The following is a 20,592-nucleotide window of genomic DNA, read 5'->3' on the forward strand; positions in this document are numbered from 1 at the left end:
CTGATGGTTCAGAAGACGACGTACAATTAGTCAACAATCCTGATGGTTCCAACGAACCCGACACATCCAACTCCCAGAAGGATACCGATGCACCCAACTCCCCCAAAAGTGGTGCACCCAACTCCCCAAAAAGGAAGAGAGCACGTGGACGCCCGAGAAAGGTAGTCGATCCAAAGGAAGCAGCAAAAACAAAGAGTCTTAAAGAACTGAAACTTAAATTTGACAGCAAGACCATAGCCAACCAAGTGTCTTCGTTACCATCACGGTCACGCAAAGAGCATAGACCAGCACCAGCTTTATTGAGCCCATTCAAACACAAATAGGTAGCATCAATTGATACATGCTCATGCTCATGCTCTACTTTTAGCATCATTTCATACACGTTTAGTTCTTATCAGAAAGTGGAAATAGGTACTTTTGGCAATCATGAGCATCCTCTACTTATCAGAAAGGGGAGTTGCTTATAGAAATAAACCAGGCTTTTCTTAAGCACAGGTGCTTATTTGTACAGGGTAGACGCATAACTAGGCGTCTCTCCTGTAGAAATAGGCACCAGTGCTTCAGAAAAACCCTATTTATTTTTCTAAGCACCACCCTAAGCATCTAGCATTTTACAAGGCTTAACATGCATCACCAAAATAGTATTAACAACTTGGAACACTAAACCAGAGTAGCAGCAAACTCATAAGATAAACGACATGAAGACCACCTCACAGCATAGGTTCAGACACACCATAGGACATCAGTTTTAGAGTCGAACAACAAAGAAACATAGATAACATAAGAGGACACGACGGTCCTGGGGCAGCAGCAGCACTCTAGCAGCACATCTCTTCTCTCCTTCAATGGAACTTGTAGGGCTCATTGACTTTGACAATCTCGAGGAAGCGTGCGTAGGCCGCATGTTTAGCCAGAGTACTGGCCGTATGCTGGATCATGCCATCTATGCCGCCACCGATCACCTTGCAACAGAAAGGGCACCCAATCTTGCCAAAGAAACGGTACTTGATCTTGCCAGCAATCAGATGCCTCAGGGTGTAGCGGCTCTTGTTGTGCCTGCTGTCCATGCCGTAGTCCACGTCGTCGTCATCCTCCTGTGAATTAGTGAATTAGTACAGATAGAAGAACTCAGCTAATCTATTATGGTACATTGCCTTAATTACAATGTTTTCAAAGTACACATGTGTAACATGGCAACTATCTATTTGCTAGAAATAAGGCGTATGTGCACATACATAATTGAGCCAAAGAAATTGACATGCATAAATATGGACGGTGGAATAGTTGCATTTATAGATTAGTGCACAAGTAGTACATAATTAACACATGAAAGACTTCATGAACTGGCTTGGTTTAATGATATTTGATACTTGTTACAGGTGTAATTCTGATTGGAATCAGAAAAATGGCTTCATTATACTCCTCCATGTTTCACACAAGGGGGTTTGTTCTATCTACTGGAATGAAGAAACCATTATTCTTTCTGACAGCGGCAATACTGCTTCTCCAACATTGTTAGACCCTGATAAGTTTCAGAAGGAAATTGGTAAAGGAGCTATGGGGTGTCTCACTGCTCATATTGATGAGAGATGTGGCTGTGATCATCTAGATAATATACTGGGGAAAATTGGCTACATGAAATGTTTTGATTTTTTGGTATCCAGTGGATATGTAGTGTCAGCCCATAATTATTAAGGGAGCAATCACTTCCTTTGCAAAATGGAAATCTGTACAGAATTTGTAAATGGATCATCTATGAACATGTGTGCAAACTGATCATCTATGAACATGTGTGCAAATTAATTCATCTACATAAACTAAAATGAATCAGGAACTGCGGCATTTTGTCACTGTCCTGGGGAAGCCAATGGAGAATCCTGCCATATATCCGTTGTTTAACCCACTTTTTTCATTAATGTATCCCTGCCATGAACATTTTCTTGTATTTGGGTTCATTACCCCACTTCTTTCATTAATGTATCCCTTGTGAAACTTATGCTCATCTAGTTAACAAGACAAACCCCAATGCCATGAAAAAAACAGAGTATCTGCTGGAATCAGAATGTGAATCAGATTTAAAATTCCACATCCAACATGAAGATCTATGCTACATCTAGTTAACAGGAAAAACCTCAATGCCATGAAAAAAACCAGAGTATCTGCTGGAATCAGATTTAAAAATCCAGATCCAACATGAAGATCTATGCTAAATCCCTACAATCCTACTTATGTACAACTAGCACGCCCAAGTGAAATTGATGCTCATCTAGTTAACAAGAAAAACCCCAATGTCATGAAAAAAACAGAGCAAAAAACAGAGTACTACCTCAGATAGCTCGTCGATGGCATCCTCGTCGAAGTCGCTGCCCTTCCTGCAATCTACGTCGAACTCCTTTATGGCGTTCTCCTCGTAGTGCTCTTCGATTTCGTCATGCACCTTGCGCTTAAGCCTTCTCATCTCCTCCTCCTCCAGATCTTCCCCGACCTTGTGCTCGCCGACGGGTGCCTCGACAGCTGCGATGGCAGCGGGAGCAGGCACAACGGTCGCTGTACCGCCAGCTTTCACCGCTACGGCGGACTCAGCCGCTCCACCCACGGCTGCAGCCACGACAGCAGACTGCTCTGCTCCGATGGTTGCCTCCGGCTCGTCCGCCGCATCTTCACGCCCACGTTTCATCGTCTGTCGAAGACAGGAGGAGGGAGGCGTAGGAAGGGAGGAGGGTGGTGAGGAAGGAGGAGAGGGTGGTGAGGTGGTGAGGAAGGAAGAGAGGGTGGTTAGGTTCGGGAGAGGACGAGGGTTTTCTACCCGATTTGGGGAAGAAATGCACTGCTCCTGCCTGTTGGAGTTACCGAGAAGCCGCGGGTGCCGATTTGACTTGACACACCCACCCGGCCGTCCCCATTCCACGTGGGGACGTGGCGGTGGTGCACGCGGTCGTGCACCTCCTGCGGTTTGCCATCAATTGCTATCGGTCTCACAAGTGGGTCCCCTTGTCATCCACACAACCGCGCCACCACATGTACCACATTTTTCTTTCTCCCCGTCTCGACCACTCCACATCTTTCTTTCTCCCCTTCTCGACCAGCGCCGCCGCCGCCGCCATCTCCCGACGACCCCTCTCTTCGCTGCCGGTGCGCGGCCGCCGCCAACTCCGGCAAGTACGTGAGATCTCCCCTCTTCTTCCCTTCCCCAACCGCGTCTCCCTACGGAGGCGGATCTGAGCCGATTGACTGTTGCCGGCCGGAGCTCGTCGGATCTCTCGAGCTTTGACGCCATGTCTGATCTAGATTCATGACGTGCCCTCACATATGGCTTTGTCCACGGTTTGAACCTTTGGATTCAATCCAAAAGTTGAAAACGTTTTGGACTGGGTTGGATGACGAGCATGTATAGTTCGGTTTGGTCTAGATTCTAAATGAAAATATCTGGATTGGTTTGGTTTTGATGTGTCCCGTGGATTGGTCTGGTTTTAGTTTGGATGCCGAACTATTCCCAGGTTTAGATGAGACGGGCATTGCCATTGTCATTGGCATTGCTTTATTACGTAGATGATAGTAAATAGATTGATTGGCCATTGCCAGTATAGGTTATCACTATGATTTATTATATGTATGATCTTTGTATTGTACTATGTACAATTCAACTTAGAGTTCAACATGTTCTGTGTAGAATGGAGGAAGCACCATGTGGACGCTGCAACTCACGGTGCCGGACCAGCCTTTCTACTGCCACGCCGTTCAGCATCTACTTCCAGCCTTCTTTTGTTGTTGCAGCGGTAACAATTTATATGAACCTTCTGACAGTACATTCTTTTTTTTGCTATTTCCACTAATGTATTGTGTCTGTTATTTGTTTTTATCTTACACAGATCGTACCATGCAATGTGAGATTGGCATTCAATGAGCTCATCGGAGACACCGTGACCTTCGACGCTCTTGGGGGCCCATACACTATGCAGGTCGAGAAGGGGCGAAAGATAACCCAGATAGGAGGAGATGATTGGGATCGTTTCATCGCCCGCATGCGTCTTAGTGGGGGTGAATTGATCAGCTTCTCCTTCAGAAGAGATAGGCCCAGGATTTATGTTATCTATCTAAATTTGATTCCGGATAGTGAGGATGAAGTTCATGAGGAGGAAGATGGTGCTGATTCAGATGATGACGATTCAGATGATGATGAGAACCCACTTGTTGAATACCTGTATGCCCAAGGACTCAGACTGGGCGACGAGGAAATCGGCAACCTCTGGGACATGCTTCCGCTACGTGAAGACTACCTAGGGAAGCCATTCGTGACCCGCCTCACAAGGACGAATGTTAAACAGCATATCATGGTATGTTACTTAGTGTGGTAATTACATGATATGCATTCTTAGTTAGTGTAGTAGTTCATATGATATGCATGTTGTAGTACTGTGATGAGAGGCCTAGTTTAGAATTCATTTAGTGAAGAATTTTATGACATGCATGTAGTGTAGTAATATGCGATGATATGCTTAGTGTACGCAGTAATCTAATGATATGCCTAATTACTGTAGTAATTTGATGCTTGGCGTATAGTGTAGTGATGTGATGATATATATGCTCAGTGTTGAATCCAATGATATATGTGTCTTGAAGTGTATGCTTTGTTGATAATTGCACGTGACATGATCATATATCATGTCAACTGTTTTCAGAAATTACCTAAGAGGTTACTTGATAGCTGTGGCATCGACCCGGACGAAGAAGGCATGGCTGCTGGACTACGCCTTACCAGAACGGGCTCCATCACCAGCTGTGCCTATGCAGTGGACACGGACGGTCGCACTGTCTTGAGAAGGGCAGGGTGGAAGAAGTTCCTTCGTGGCAAGAATCTTCGGGTAGGACAGGCCATCCTACTCACTGTTGCGAACACTAGTCGCCATGACTTGAGGATGATGATCACCATCCACCTCATTTAGAACTGGGCTGGGCCATGTATCGATGTGAAATGAACTTGTTATGTTAGCTCTTGTTTGCGAGTACTTGTCGTGTATTACTGTACCTATATCTACTCATTAATAGGTACTATTGCTTGTGATGGATTGCAACTATTATTAACTGGTAACTAATGCTCTACTAGCTATGATTATTCCACTGTGTGATGTTTTATAGACTGTAGTGTGACATGGTAACTGTTATATATGGTAGAGGCTGGTCTCTAAGACCTTGTACAATGCAAGGTGCTTAGGGATGTGCTTAGAAAAATAAAGCGGTTTTTTCTGAAGCACCAGTGCCTATTTCTACAGGAGAGACGCCTAGTTAAGCGTCTACCTTGTACAAATAAGCACCGGTGGTTAAGGAAAACCTGGTTTATTTCTCTAAGCACCTCTCCTAAGCACCCTGCATTGTACAAGGCCTAATTGGACCGACATGTTGAACTAGTATCAATGGTAGAGGCTGGCTGCCACAAAGTTCCATTCACAAGCTACTATGAATTTGAAATAATGCATAAACAAAATACGAAGCTTTTCTTAAGCACATGTGCTTATTTGTACAGGGTAGACGCTTAACTAGGCGTCTCTCCTGTAGAAATAGGCACCGGTGCTTCAGAAAAACCCTGTTTATTTTTCTAAGCACCACCGTACGCATCAAGCATTGTACAAGGCTTATCATGCATCAACAAAATATTATTAACAACTTGGAACACTAAACCAGAGTAGCAGCAAACTCTTAAGATAAACGGCAGATCAACCACCGCACAGCATAAGTTCAGACACACCATAGGACATAAGTTCGGACACACAGAACAACAAAGAAACATAGATATCATAAAAGGACACGGCGCTAGCAACTTGAAGGCAGACTTTGATCTCTCTTCATGCCGCGTAGTGGCAGTGGTAGTAGGGGTCAGGCTCCTGTGCTTCTGAAATTTCCACACCTGATTTGATGTTGTCTATTATCTTCCAAGCCTTGTAGGTGGCGTACGCATCCTTCGCTGCGTACTCGATGAGGTAGTCTGGCAGCGGGCTGATCCCCCACAGTTTATGGTCTTCGGTCCTGTTGATCTTCTTCTTCATGTTTTGGTAAAATGGGTGGATGACGCTGGCTGCAACATTAGCCAAGGAGTCGTACTGCTTCTTTCTGCCGGCATATGGAACTCTATAGTTTTTCTGAATTTCGATGTACTTTTCGGGGTTGATCTCCAAACCAGACATCTTCAGCATCTGTTTGTCATTATGAATGCTGAAACCGGCAAAGGTGAACAACTTCTTCTCCTGGAGGAAGCTCTTGAGGCGCTTGGGCCTTCAAGGGGAGAGACATATTGAAGATTAGTAGTAATTTTGAAGATTTAGGAGTTGTTTGGTTTGTGACTAAGTTTGCCAAAGATTGCCACACCTAAGGTTAGGCAAGTTTGTCCAACTTAGGTGTGTGTTTGGTTCAAGCCACACCTTAGGCAAGCCACACTTGGGTCCCACATGGCATACACACAAAAAGTGTGGCAAGATTCCCTTAGGCTTGCCAACTTGTGGCCCTCATTTTGATGAACTAACCTTAGGCAAACTTGGCAAAAAATTGTGGCAAAGTGTGACAATGCTAGTGCTAGAACCAAACAATACGAGTGATGAATGCATGAAGTACATGATGTTATTTCTCTTTTTGGATCATACAGTTGAAAATAACACTACAGCAAACTATTTCACTACATCAACTTCAGAAACAACTTTTAATACATCTAGTCCAGTGCATCAACACCGGTAGACACAACACTAATGCATCAATATCAGAAACTACACTAGTATATCAGAAACTACACTAGTAGACACAACACTAATACATCTAGTCCAGTGCATCAACTTCAGAAAATAACACTAATGCATCCACACCGGTAGACACAACACTAATGCATCAAGATCAGAAACTACACTAGTATATCAAGTTTGGTGATTAATCTGGTGCAAGATTTTAAGATACTAATCCAGTGCATGAGGGTAAAAATCTATGCCAGTGCATGTACTTGAGAAACCACACTAGTGCGTCCACTTCACAATCTACACTAGTACATGTAGTTGAGAAACTAGGGTATATGAGTAGGATGGCTCACCATTTTGTGGCCGCAGCGATGTGGTACACCAGGCAGAGTTCCTCCACGCATAACTGCAGAACTGCTGCGTACTGCGGAGGTTCGTCATCCCTGGTATACTCCACATCAACGCCGACGAATCTAGGATACATGCCGCCGGCTTTCATGAAGAGCCTCGTGAGCATTTCGTCGGCAGTGTCTGGATTGCTGGTGCAGACGACCTCCAGCGTCTCTTTGCCGTGGAGTTCCACCTTGTCAAGTTTGGTGGTGTAGTCGCGCTTCTCACCGGGGACCTGAACGTCGTCTTCCTTGATGCTCTGCTCTTCCTTGATGCTCTGGTCGGACGTGTCGCCACAGTGACGCTTGGTAGACGGCTCCTCCGCCATTGCCCTTCTCCAGCGACGGCGGTTTTGAGACAGAGACGGTGGTTGCAGTTTGTGGAGTAGATGGACGTGGTTCGCATAATGAGGGAGGAATGGAGGAGAAGGTGCCTTTTTGAGTTCTGGGGGAGGCGGTTCGTCGCGTGAGGGAGGCGCTCGTCGTTATCGTGATCGTGGGGGTCGTGGGGCTCGTGCTGTTGGTGTTCCATTCTGTAACCACCCACGGGTCTGCATCGTGGCCCATATCACTGGGTTTGTAGTCGTATGCAGGCCGTGGTGTGTGAGAAAACTCATGTTAGGTAGGTGGGCTTTTCTCCTCCTTCACCCGGCGGTCGTGATGTAAACATGAGAAGCAAGTTTGCTAAGGTTGTAAATGGACCCAATATTTTTCTACATCTTTGTATCAACATGAAAAGCAATCATGACTAGTTTGCTAAGGTTGTCGGCATTTGTATGGATTTTCTAAGGTTTTTGCAACGATAAAATGCTTAAAACACTTCTGACATGTTGTGATGTTTTCGGTATTTAGTGGTCTACTCGCTGGGATTATTCCACTGTGTGATGTTTCGTACGTGCCAGGTTGTAGTATGAAATGCTAACTGTTCTATATGGTAGTGGTTGGTCTCTAATTGGACCAACATGTTGAACTAGTATCAATGGTAGAGGCGTTTCGTTGTGCGCCACATCCAACAGTTCACATAATTAATTATCCAAAGATTAAGGTATCAAACCCTTGGTCATACAAAGCAACATTTCGTTCCTAAAAATTAAGGTACTTCCACATTCAAACTAACTAATACTACAAATTCGAAGGAACTACTTAATACATTAACAGCACATAGGGAAGTAGCCCTGGTCCAACGGCTTGAGAAAGGATGAACAAAAGCTGAAAGAAGAAGGATCAGCCAGTAGCAGCACCATCAGCCTCCCAGCCTCACAACTTCAGCCAGCCTGGTGAACTCCAGGTTTTTTCCTGCAAAACACACATGGGATGTTGGAGGCAAGAAAATAAATTTGCCAGGGGTCTTGTCATGGCATCTAATCGCACGAAATGCTAGTACAAATGATGGAGAACAAAACATCCAACATGAGCAAATTCATAGGAGTTCTAGATCCATGGATACCATCAAGAAAAAATGCTCAGTTCTAATTCAGACACAAGACTTGGTGAAAACATGCATATTCATATCAGCAACATTGATATGGCATCTTTGCAAGCTTGGGTCAGTGACTTGTCTTGTGTTTCATGGCATGACAATAATTTTAACAATAAATAGACATGAAATTGACCCAAACTCATGTACAAAGTTAGGACATATGATGCATGGATTAATTCACAATAAATGACAAAATGCCAACTTTGTATAGAATTTGCAGTACTGAAATATTTCAGTGTGTACCGGTGTGTACTGAAACTGCAGTACTGAAATAATTCAGTGTGCATCGGTGTGTACTGAAATTGTAGTAACGAAATATTTCATTGCCTACCGGAGTGTACCGAAATATTTCAGTGTCTACCACTACAACATTACAAATTTTGCCTAGGGCAGTACCGAAATATTTCAGTGCCTACCGGTGTGTACCAAAATATTTCAGTGTCCACCACTACAACATTACAAATTTTGCCTAGGGCAGTACCGAAATATTTCAGTGCCTACCGGTGTGTACCAAAATATTTCAGTGTCCACCACTACAACATTACAAATTTTTCCTAGGGCAGTACCGAAATATTTCAGTGCCTACCGGTGTGTACCGAAATATTTCAGTGTCTACCACTAGAACATTACTAATTTTTCCTAGGGTTCATATGATGCCTAGGGTTCACATACATCATAATCATCCTCCAAATCCATGTACTCAAATATTCATGCAATTCATTGAGATTAAAATGCCATATAGCATTCCCTCTCTGAGCTATTACGATCAGTATCACCACAATGTAAGCACGAGCAGTAGGAAGATGAGGAGTGGGGAAGCTTACTCTAAACATAGCTACCGCCGCCATTCAGACGAGGAGAGCGGCGAGGGAAGCGTGGAGAACGGCGGGGAAGCGAGGTCGCGACCACTGTCCTCCTCATCTTGTGCTTCGGAGTCTCCGATGACTCGGTTGGAGGCTGCACAATCTGCAACGGCACCTCGTGCACGGTGGGTTCCTGATCCAGTGGATGCTCTACCCTGGATCTGAACGCCCACCACCTCCGCCTGGTCCACTTGCTGGACGAATTGGCCTGCTCCATCGCCCAGAGGAGGATCTCGATCTTGTGAATCGGTTGTGCGGGCGGGGGGCAAAGCTTTGCCCTCTCCTTCTTCGTCAAATTCTTGAGAGTGGCCATTGACGTCCAGCTCATCTGCCTTGTGTTGTGAAACCAAGAACGGATCTCCCTCAACCTGGCCAACTTGACCTGGTCGCCGCCGGCGATCTGCACGAAGTCGGTGTTCTCGTCGCCGGCCATCAGCTCGATCTGCCGATTCTTGCTTCGATGGAAGAGGGGGTGGGGGTGGGTGGGGGGGGGGGGGGGGGTTTGCCTGAGTGGAGAGAAGTTGCAGCGGCGAGAAGGAGGAGATGACTGCGGTGGACTTGGAGGAGAGGGCGGAGATGGCCGTCGATGAGTAATTGTGGAAGGTGTAGCACCATGGCGGCGGTTTTGCATTCGACGAGAGGGGCGGCGCGTGCAAATTTTTCTAGGACTAAACTGCCCCTATATTATAACGCGTCCCCACCTTGTCACGAGTACCGGCCCCACTCGTTTTAGTACTTTCGCGTACTTTCGTCGGAGTACTACCCAGTACTTCGTATTTGTCTGCCGTTAGATCGACATCAACGAACGGTTCTAAAAAAGCCCAACCACTCTAAAACTTGTAAAATTTAATTTGCTTGCCAGGTCCTACTTCATCTGGAAATTTTCAGTTCAAGTTCACTACTTCACTAGTCTTCCGTCTTTGCACTTTCCGGCTCTGTGACAGTGTATATATCTTGGTGAACCAATTTTTGAATTGAAGAAAACACACTCAAATAGTCTTAGTAGAGCATGCATGAAACACCGTGACAATACAATTTGAGTTTTGCACCTTAAACTTGCACGCACATCACAATATGCGAGCCAAACTGTGGTGGCCTGGTGGGTAAGAAAGGTCAGAATCCAAGTGCTTTGTCTGGTATCCAACGAATTAAGCTATGGAGAGATCACCCAGCTTAGCCAGCTATACCATTAAAGATCTCACGCTTCATCCCCGCAAAAAAAAAGACCTCGCGCTTCTTTCACATTTTACAGATGCTCACATACACTCAACTCTATGAATGCATGAGCATCTCCAAGATATTGAGCTGGCACATTTTCTTGAGATTGACGAAGTCGTCGTAGACGCTTTCGTAGTCCACAAAAATGTTTCATCCCACTAAACGCACATCGCTGAAGGCCAAAAATAAATACAGAAAAATGCAACCAGCAATACTGAGTCTAGGGCTTGAAAACCGAAGAATTGTTTCCACCACAAGGAATCTAATCATCTGAACTACAATTAGTTGGCCTGATCGATGGTCTTACTACAAGAAGGTATTGCGCAAAAATCTGCAGAGTAGTTCCATAGCCATCACATGTTGACAATGGCTTCTTACATGTGGATTTCTGGCCCTGAATGATTGGTTCTTCCAAAGGAATGATTTCTCGACGCAGCTCATTCTCAAGATCTACTCAAAATTAGTTTCATCAGTACATACTTTTTATCCTCTGACTGTGCCAACATGAAAAATGCTTGTTTGGCTGTGGCAATCTAAGTAGATGCGTGTTGGACCATCCTCTCTTCACACACATGCATGTACATATCCAACTGATGGAAGTCAACATGGTTATTATATATAGGTGAGCAGAATGGTGCACATATGACTACATGAGGATGTATCTTCCCCATCCTACAACAATAAAGTCGAGCAAGTAGTTGGCTCAGACATTACAAAGCACATACTTTTCATTAAGCCACACACAAGGTGGCAAGATTGTACTTGCAGATTTAAGTCTCAATAGCTCCCACATATATCGTCCTCCTTGTGTGCAACTAGCCCGGCTCATATATGAATGCCCATATTGTCTTCATATGTTTGGTTCTGACAAATTACTAAGAGAAATGGAAGGTATCTGGAATGTTCTTGGCAACACCTAGTGAAGCTCAAGCTGCCATAAACAGAGCTCTAGTTCAATGATCACATCTGCTCGTTCACTGGATCCATGAATCATTCATTCTTGTAACCTCCATGTACCTTGTTGTTGTCATGGCGTCGGCGGAGGTGTAAAGGCCGGACTTGCACTGTACTTTGTGGTGAGGGCACGACTAGCAAAGTTGGCCATGTACCTTTACTGAATGAGCAGTTAATTTGCTCATGGGAGAGGATAGGCTTTAAACTACACTCTTTTCGTGTCTTTGCATTTTAATGTTGTATATCTATAATATATAAAAAGTGATTGACGGGCTCGCTAGAAAAAAGATAATGATCTAGAAAATCCCACAAAAAACAGAAACATCCGACCATTCATTTACTACAATAAAAATCTATAGCCATTAGATATTATTTAACGTGAAGAAATTACCCACAATTGCCATTAGTGAAAAAAAAGGATGGTACGTTTGCTGTAAAAAAGGAAAGGATGGTACGTTTCCTAAAGAAAGAAAAGAGAGGATGGCACGTTTCCTGGAGGAGCACGTTTCCTAAAAAAGCTAAGCAGGACGTGGGTGGATGCATATATGCATGCATGCAATCTTTCCAGGAGACACTCACGTATCGAAAAATAAATTGCGTGCATTCCCCTATATATAATAAAAATGTACAGCCATGTTTTATATACATGGACATATGAAAAAAAAAATCCTTGGTTTCTATGGTCCTATTCTGCGGTGGTTCCTTGGGTCATATTTTCCACCGGTGTCGAGCTGATTGACGAAACGACCAGAGGCAACAATGTCAACTCTCACAAGGCAAAAAAATACTGGTCCAGGGCTATTCTTCCGCTGTCCAACTTCCTACAACTCATCTTGCTAGGTCCGAACTCTGTGTTTTTGTGACACCTATGTTCGAAACGCCTATGCTAGCAGCTCGGTTCTTCCGGTCCTATACCCGCTCTTTACCATTATCGATTGCTTCTACATCTAGGGTCACTGGAGTCAATCATCAAGCTCCAAACGCGAAACACAGATACTGATTGAGCCTTGAGCGGAGATCCATTCAAAGCTAGGATGTGCCGAGACCCGAACTTATTAGATCAATGTGTTCAGACGATAGCGATCCTCGGACCTTTGTCTGTAAGGATTTATACCGGTCCTATAGCCGCTCTTTACCATTATTGATTGCTTCTACATCCAGGGTCACTGGAGTCCATCATCGAGCTCCAAACACGAAACACAGATACTGGTTGAGCCTTGAGCGGAGACCACTTCAAAGTTAGGATGTGCCGAGACCCGGACTTAGATCGATGTGTTCAGACGATAACGATCCTCAGACCTTTGTCTGTAAGGATTTATAATATTTCTATGGTCTTATCTTTGATATGAGCACATGTAATACTCAAAATTTACTTATGTCCTCTTCTACGTGCCCAAAACCATACTGGTCGTAGGGTCACCTTTCGTTGTGCAACTACCTCGGACTCGCTTTTAAAATGGGTCATGGAATTACATTTCACCAGGGTAATTGTTGGTTAACCCGTAATACCAAAAATTATTTAGGACCATAGGATAATGATACAAGGAAATAGTTCCGGTCAAAAAGACCTATACAACAAATATAATAATGTCAATCATGAAAAGAAAACATATCAAGTTATTCATGAAAACTAAAACCGTATATATTTCATATTTAAAATTCAATCAGCACCGATAAATAAATAAGCATCAACCAGTAAATATTTGATGACCAGTTAAAGTAGCATCTTGACCCATATACAACTGCAATAGAGAATTTCCTAGAATATACGCCATCAACTGAAAGGCTGAATTAATTGTAAAATTTCCGTCTTGACATGCTCAAACATAGATATCTGAAATTTGCATTATTTTATGATTAGGTTGTTTCTTTATAAGAAAGAGTAAAGCACCAGCTATCAATTATATATAAAAAGTAATTAATGGGCTAATAAGAAAAAAGAGAAATAATTCAGAAAAACCCGCAATAATTAGAAACATCTAGCCATTAATTTGGTGGGCCTTTATATTTATTCTTAATTTAAAAATAAACGGACTATATCTATCTTTGAGAAAGAAAAAAAAACTATACACATGAGGACCGCCGCACCTCTCAATGCACCCTCGATCCCGTCTCGGCAAACCATGGAGCAATGCTATGTATATAAAAGAAATATACGAGGGAACCCCTAAGCAAAAATAATAATAATGAATACTAGGGCAGCGCCGCCGGCACATCTTACCAGCCAATCGACCGTGCCCTTGCGTGGTTGCCTGAGCAACATCCAAGCTCCGCCGACGGAAGGACTAGCAGTATGGCGATGTACAGGGGCAAACCCGCAAGTTTGGTAGACACTTTTACTTCTTTTCAAAATTCTCAGGTAGATAATTGTTCAATTCATTATTAATTAAGAGGCACACGGACCATTGTTTAATTCTCATCCTCTGTGACTCGCATGGATGGAAGATTAAAGCACGTACACAACCGGCTAGCTAGGAACTGGTGCATATGCAAGTTTCGTTGATTGTTTGCCTTTTTTTTATTTCTATGATGTACAGATCCCAAGAGGCTAGATAAAAAGCATGTCCAAGCTTGAGGCGTTGACACCTCTTTTTCCCCTTATGCGCATAACTGTTGGGCACGACACTTGAGACCTATAAAAAAATCAGGTTTGCTTTCGTCGGGCTACAGTATACTAAACTACAACTATTTAGAAAATTTATCATTTGTTGCATCGTCTCTTATAAAATTGGAACCCTGATGCTTGGGGAATGTGTGAGCATATATTTGATTTTTTTTTTGGAAATGGAGGTATACCCCCGGCCTCTACATCACGATGATGCATGCGGCCCTCTTATTAAAAATCCAGAAAGTATCATCGTAAAGGTCTTACAGCTCGCAAACGGAGCAAAACAGAGTACATAAACCTGAAAATTACAAGCGGACAAAGACAACCGATACGGTGATAAAAAGGATAAGCTCTCTAGACTCCTATCCTGTTATGCGAACGCCATCCGAACCGGTTGAATATACCCCGAGCCACCATCTCCCATTGGTTACACCCAGTAACCAAAGGCTCCCTGGAGTCCATAGGAGTGAGTAAGGACCACGTACGGATCCAAGCTGTAGCTCTGAAGATAACCTGCAAAAAAGATAAGTTGTGTTGTCTGTTAAAAATCATATCATTTCTGCAGTTCCATATAGCCCATAATAACGCATATATTCCAATCCGAATACGAGCTGCCGTGATCTGTTCAACCCCAGCTAACCACGTCCCAAACAAAGACGCAATATCTACTAGAGGATTGATATTAAAAGCTATATGAATCGTTCTCCAAAATAACTTGGCAAGTGGGTATTCAAGGAATAAATGTTGGATTGTCTTATTCTGAGCACAAAAACAACACCGCGAATTGCCTACCCATCGCCTCTTAAGTGATAAATAGAACATATAAACGCAATGACTTCCCTCGCCCTATTGAAACTGACACTGTCATACGGGTGGAACCATGGCCCGTCAAAACTGACTATGCAACTGGGTATCGAGTTCGACATCGGCCCAGTGACGTTACCGGCTGCTGCGTATTGGCGAATCTGGTCTTCTCTTGAACTGGTAGTACAACTATGGATTTTCCATAGAGCACATAAAGTTGGTCATGGATGCGGTGCAGCTATAACTGTGCGCAAGGTATCCTCCTCTTTCTAAGGTGGTCTTTTCAGGTCAATGTGATGCTTAGGTGAGAGGTATCCTCCTCTTTCTAAGGTGGTCTTTTCAGGACAATGGGATGCTTAGGTGAGAAGATGAATCAACGCCGGTCCTGCTTCGAGTGTAGTATGTGTTTTAACTTAAACGAAATTAATGTCCACCAATAAAGAAAAGTTAACGCGAAGCATTTTAATGGATATATAATATATAAATGCCCTTTTATTTCATATACCAAATTCAATAACTGAAAATATGTTCACTAAGATGTTCACAATCAATTTTATAGACTAGGTCAAACACAATTGACGAATATTATAGGTACATACATATACAACTAAACATGTTAATATGGCATTCTTACACAACATTAGCAGATATACGTATACAAAATTCTATCAATATAAATTGAACAATAGGAATGATTTTGAAAAGATAGTATTATCAGCATAACAAGCAGGTACATGATTATTCCATAATATATATACACTATTTATAGCCCTAGGCAAGAATTCTAATTCCTCACACCTAGCCCACCAAAACTTCGAAACATAAGAAATAAAAAGACTTGAGGTAAAATTACAGTGGGAGGGGTAAAATAGAGCTCCCATCATAGTAAAAGGGAGAGAGGTAATTTTACATTCTGCATGTTAGTAAGTTATGACGGGTTTCTGACGTCATAATGGTTTCTCACATGCAGGGCGTAACTTACAGACATGCATGTTGTAAAATTACCACGCTCTGTTTTGTTACGATGGGAGATTATATTAGTCTCCTCCCTCCCCATTGTAATTTTTAAGTTTGTCCATGGGGTGGGCGAGGGGTGAGGAATCAGAATTCCTCACCCATAGTGATGAATAGCATGACCATATCAATGACAAAACCGAACGTAACTAAGAAAAAAATTATTGCAAAAGGCTCATATTTTAAAATGTCGTCACATTTAGTACCATTTTCATTAGATGAAACCAAAAAAAATATCTATGCTCTCAACATAACTTTATAAATACTAGCCCGCACATCGGGCGGGCCACTTGACTAGTTAAAGTAAAAGAAGCTGCACAATAGAAGATAACTCATGCATTGTACTTGGGACTGGATACTTCTGTAAATAAAAAAACAATCCACTATAATTCTTTCATTCAATCGACCAACACAAGCTACATTACTGCTTGAAATGAACAAGCTTGGCTGTTAAACATATAATTTACGACAAATCTGTTAGAATCCAGTGTGAAGGCATAGCCTGTCGAATATCACACAAGCTACATTACTGCTTGAAATGAACAAGCTTGTTGGAAGTATGTATCAGCCGAAAGCTCTTCGGACGTCAGCGACTGAGCGGCGTGCGCCTGGGTGGCCCGCGTAGGCACCTGCCTTGTAGTAGGAGGTAGCCAGGACTGACACCGGCCGCGTACGCAACATGTAGGAGTGCAAAGTGCGATGGGATCAAGACTCTTGCGCGCTTAGGACCGCGGTGTATTAACCGTCCGAGGCCGGTCATGACCTGATGGTGTGTCCGGCCGGAGTTGATCGAGCGTGTTGGGTAACTTTGTGCACCCCTACAGGAAAGTTTAATCTATTTGAATAGACGTGTCCACGGTAACGGACGCTCGGAGTTGTATCCCGATCGATACAACTAGAACTTGATGCTGAGGCATGTAATGGATATGATGGCTTCGGGATTACTTTGTCGCGGGTAGTCGAGAAAGGATCTCTGGGCGTGGTTACTACAAGAAACTACTACTTTATAATATGCTGATCTGCGCTCTTCTAATGCTGCAAGATGCTGAAAGATGCTAGTCCTCGACAGGCTAGGCTTTCCCTTCTCTTCTGTCATTTCTACAGTCTACTCCAAATATATAGCCCCATTCCTTTGATACCGATGCATACTTAGCATAGCTCTGATGTAAGTCTTGCGAGTACTTTGGATGAGTACTCACGGTTGCTTTGCTACATCTTTTCCCCCATACCCGATTGCTGCGATCAGATGACGGATCCCAGGAGCTAGATTCCACCACCGACGACTACTACTACTACTACCCTGAGGGTGCCTACTACTACGCCGAGGCCGTCGCCGACTAGGAGTAGTTAGGAGGCTCCCAGGCAGGAGGCCTTTCCTGTTCGATCGTTGCTACTTTTGTGCTAGCCTTCTTAAGGCAGACTTGTTTAACTTACGTCTGTACTCATATATTGTTGCTTTCACTGACTCGTTTGTTTTTTAGATGATGTATTCGAGCCTTCGAGGCCCCTGGCTAGCTTGTTATATAAAGCTTGTATGACATTAATTTGCGTCTAGAGTTGTGTTGTGACATCTTCCTGTTAGTCTCTTAACTTGATCGTACACTGATACGTTTCCAACGCATCTATAATTTTTAATTGTTCCATGCTATTATATTATCTGTTTTGGATGTTTTATATGCATTTATATTATATTTCATAATTTTTTGGGACTAACCTATTAACCTAGAGCCCAGTGCCAGTTTCTGTTTTTTCCTTGTTTTTGAGTTTCGCAGAAAAGGAATATCAAACGGAGTCCAAAGGAGCTGAAAATTTATGGGGATTTTTTATGGACCAGAAGAAGCCCCAGAAGCAAAAGAGTTGGGCCAGAAGAGTCCCGAGTCAACGACAAGGGTGGAGGGCGCCCCCACCCCCCTAGGGCGCACCCCCTGCCTTGTCACTGACTCGTGGACCCCCCCTGACATGAAACCGACGCCAAAAATTCCTATAAATATAGAACCCCCAGAAATAAACCTAGATCGGGAGTTCCGCCGCCGCAAGCCACTGTAGCCACTAAAAACCAATCGGGAGCCCATTCCTGCACCCTTTCGGAGGGGGAAACCATCACCGCTGGCCATCCTCGTCATGTAGGCGCTCTCCATGACGAGGAGGGAGTAGTTCACCCTCGGGACTGAGGATATGTACCAGTAGCTATGCGTTTGATATCTCTCTCTCTCTCTCTTGATATGGCACGATCTTGATGTACCGTTAGCTTCGTTATTATAGTTGAATCATATGGTGTTTCTCCCCCTCTACCTTCTTGTGATGAATTGAGTTTTACCTTTAAGGTTTCACTATTATCGGATTGAATACTATTATGGATTTGAGAACACTTGATGTATGTCTTGCATGGGATACCCGTGGTGACAATTGGGCATTCTATTAACTCACTTGATTTATGTTTTGGCACTCAACTCGTGGATTCCGGAGGTGACATTGGGGTAATCTATGCAGAGGGGTTGATGCACATTTTCGTCCTTGTTTCTCCGGTAGGAATCTTGGGGCACTCTTTGAGGTTCTTTATGTTGGATTGAATATTATGAATCTGAAGTTGTTTGATGCATATCATATAGTTGATCCACGGATACTTGTGGTGACATTAGGTTGATTGAAGTGTGTCATATGGTGTTATTTTACTACGAACTCTAGGGATGTTTGTGACACTTATAGGAATAGCTCAATGGATTGATCGGAAAGAATAACTTTGAGGCGGTTTGGTGCCCTACAAGGAATTTCATCTTATATTCTCCGCGATAGGAACTTTGGAGTGACTTTTGTCGCACGTTGAGGGATTGTCATATGATCTAATTATGTTATCATTGTTTAGAGAACTTTCACTAGTGAAAGTATGAACCCTAGGCCTTGTTTCCAAACATTGCAATGCCGTTTTCGCTCACTTTTACTACAAGTTACCTTGCTATTTTTATATTTTCTGATTACAAAAATCTATATCTACCATCCATATTGCACTTGTATCACCATCTCTTCGCCAAACTAGTGCACCTACAATCTACCATTGTATTGGGTGTGCTGGGGACACAAGAGACTCTTTGTTATTTGGTTGCAGGGTTATTTAAGAAAGACCATCTTCATCCTACGCCTTCTAGGATTGATAAACCTTAGGTCATCCACTTGAGGGAAATTTACTACTGTCCTACAAAAATCTACACTTGGAGGCCCAACAACGTCTACATGGATACAGTTGCGTAGTAGACATCATACACATTTACGTGTACGATTAGTGTACGATTGAATTGGGGGCGTCATAAGGCACTAGCTTATCAAACTGACCATTCAGTGTTGAATACAACCTTGAGATCCTTGTTGGACACACCTGCGGGTTCGTCCATCATGTGCCAATTGATCAGGAAATTGTGTGGGGAAGGTGAGGAAGAGAAGTTCTACACTGATTATGCCTATGTATACTATCACTCACTGCTTTTTATATATTTTTCTGCAGGGAGTACACATTAGGCAAAATTCCTTCATGAACAACTCACTGAGTTGGGAGTCAAGCCTGAATATTCTGCAACAGCTACTTCGATTGTCCAATATGGCCACTATAAGAATTTAAAAAATCGTGGAGCCATGGTTGATGCATTATATAAGCGTGGCAAAATCGAGGAGGCAAACCATTTCTTTATGAAAATGGATTATCAAGGTCATAGCAGATATGTTGTCACGACTAGCATACTTGTCACTCACCTAACCAAACATGGTAAACAAATTTTTATTGCTACCAACGCTCGTGCAGTTAGTTTGGTGCGGCATTTCGCTACTGTGTATGACACTGCGAAATTACTCCCAGGGAAATTTCAGGAGGCAGAGAACATCATACATGACTGCTTCGATGGTGAAATTGAGCTTGATATCGTTGCGTACAATACTTTTATCAAGTCGATGCTCGAGTCAGCTCTGGATAACATATTTTCCTCTTCATAAGGTGGGAAAGGAAAAATTTCAGGGCAAGGGCGGCATGGCTAACTGCTACAGCTTTAGTTTCCAACCAGGCAAACTATACTCAGCTCTCAGCATATATGATCGCATGATGTTATCTAGCGTTTGTCGATCTTTGCAGACAGTCAATATAATGATAAGGTAGATAATCTTGATAAAACATAGCAAAATGGGAGCCAGAATGTGCACCCGTTTTTTCTCTTATATGTTTGTGTTGAGACTTGAGACCACTTTATCATTAGCTTTAGTTTTCTTGTTCAATGTCTATGGCTAGGAGGAAAGCTGGACAAGGCTGCTGAAATGTTTACTTCTGCACAAGAACTAGGCTTACCAATCGACGAGAAGATATACACAAACATGCCTAACTTCTATGGGAAGGCTGGTTTGTACCTTCTATCTTGCGTAGAGGAATCAAAGAACATTACCCTTGTCATGTTCAGCAAGTCCCCCCCCCCCCCCCCCCCCCACTCCTGTTCATAGTATTCAGTGCAATTTCTGCAGGGAGGCATCAGGACGCGTCTTGGCTATTTGATAGAATGAAGGAACTTGGTATCAT

At 43.2% G+C, this 20,592-nt stretch overlaps 1 protein-coding gene across 1 annotated transcript; it reads right to left on the reverse strand.

The window, feature by feature from the left end:
- Window positions 1–5,840: 5,840 nt before the first annotated feature.
- On the reverse strand, window positions 5,841–7,431 carry LOC141026728 (uncharacterized). The gene is made up of 2 exons (XM_073503572.1): window positions 7,067–7,431; window positions 5,841–6,267 (listed from the first exon to the last, which is right to left on the reverse strand). The coding sequence occupies exons 1-2, from the start codon at window positions 7,429–7,431 to the stop codon at window positions 5,841–5,843; spliced, it is 792 nt and encodes a 263-aa protein (XP_073359673.1).
- Window positions 7,432–20,592: the final 13,161 nt, after the last annotated feature.

Source organism: Aegilops tauschii, chromosome 7 (genome assembly GCF_002575655.3).
Source record: "Aegilops tauschii subsp. strangulata cultivar AL8/78 chromosome 7, Aet v6.0, whole genome shotgun sequence".
NCBI lineage: Eukaryota > Viridiplantae > Streptophyta > Magnoliopsida > Poales > Poaceae > Aegilops > Aegilops tauschii.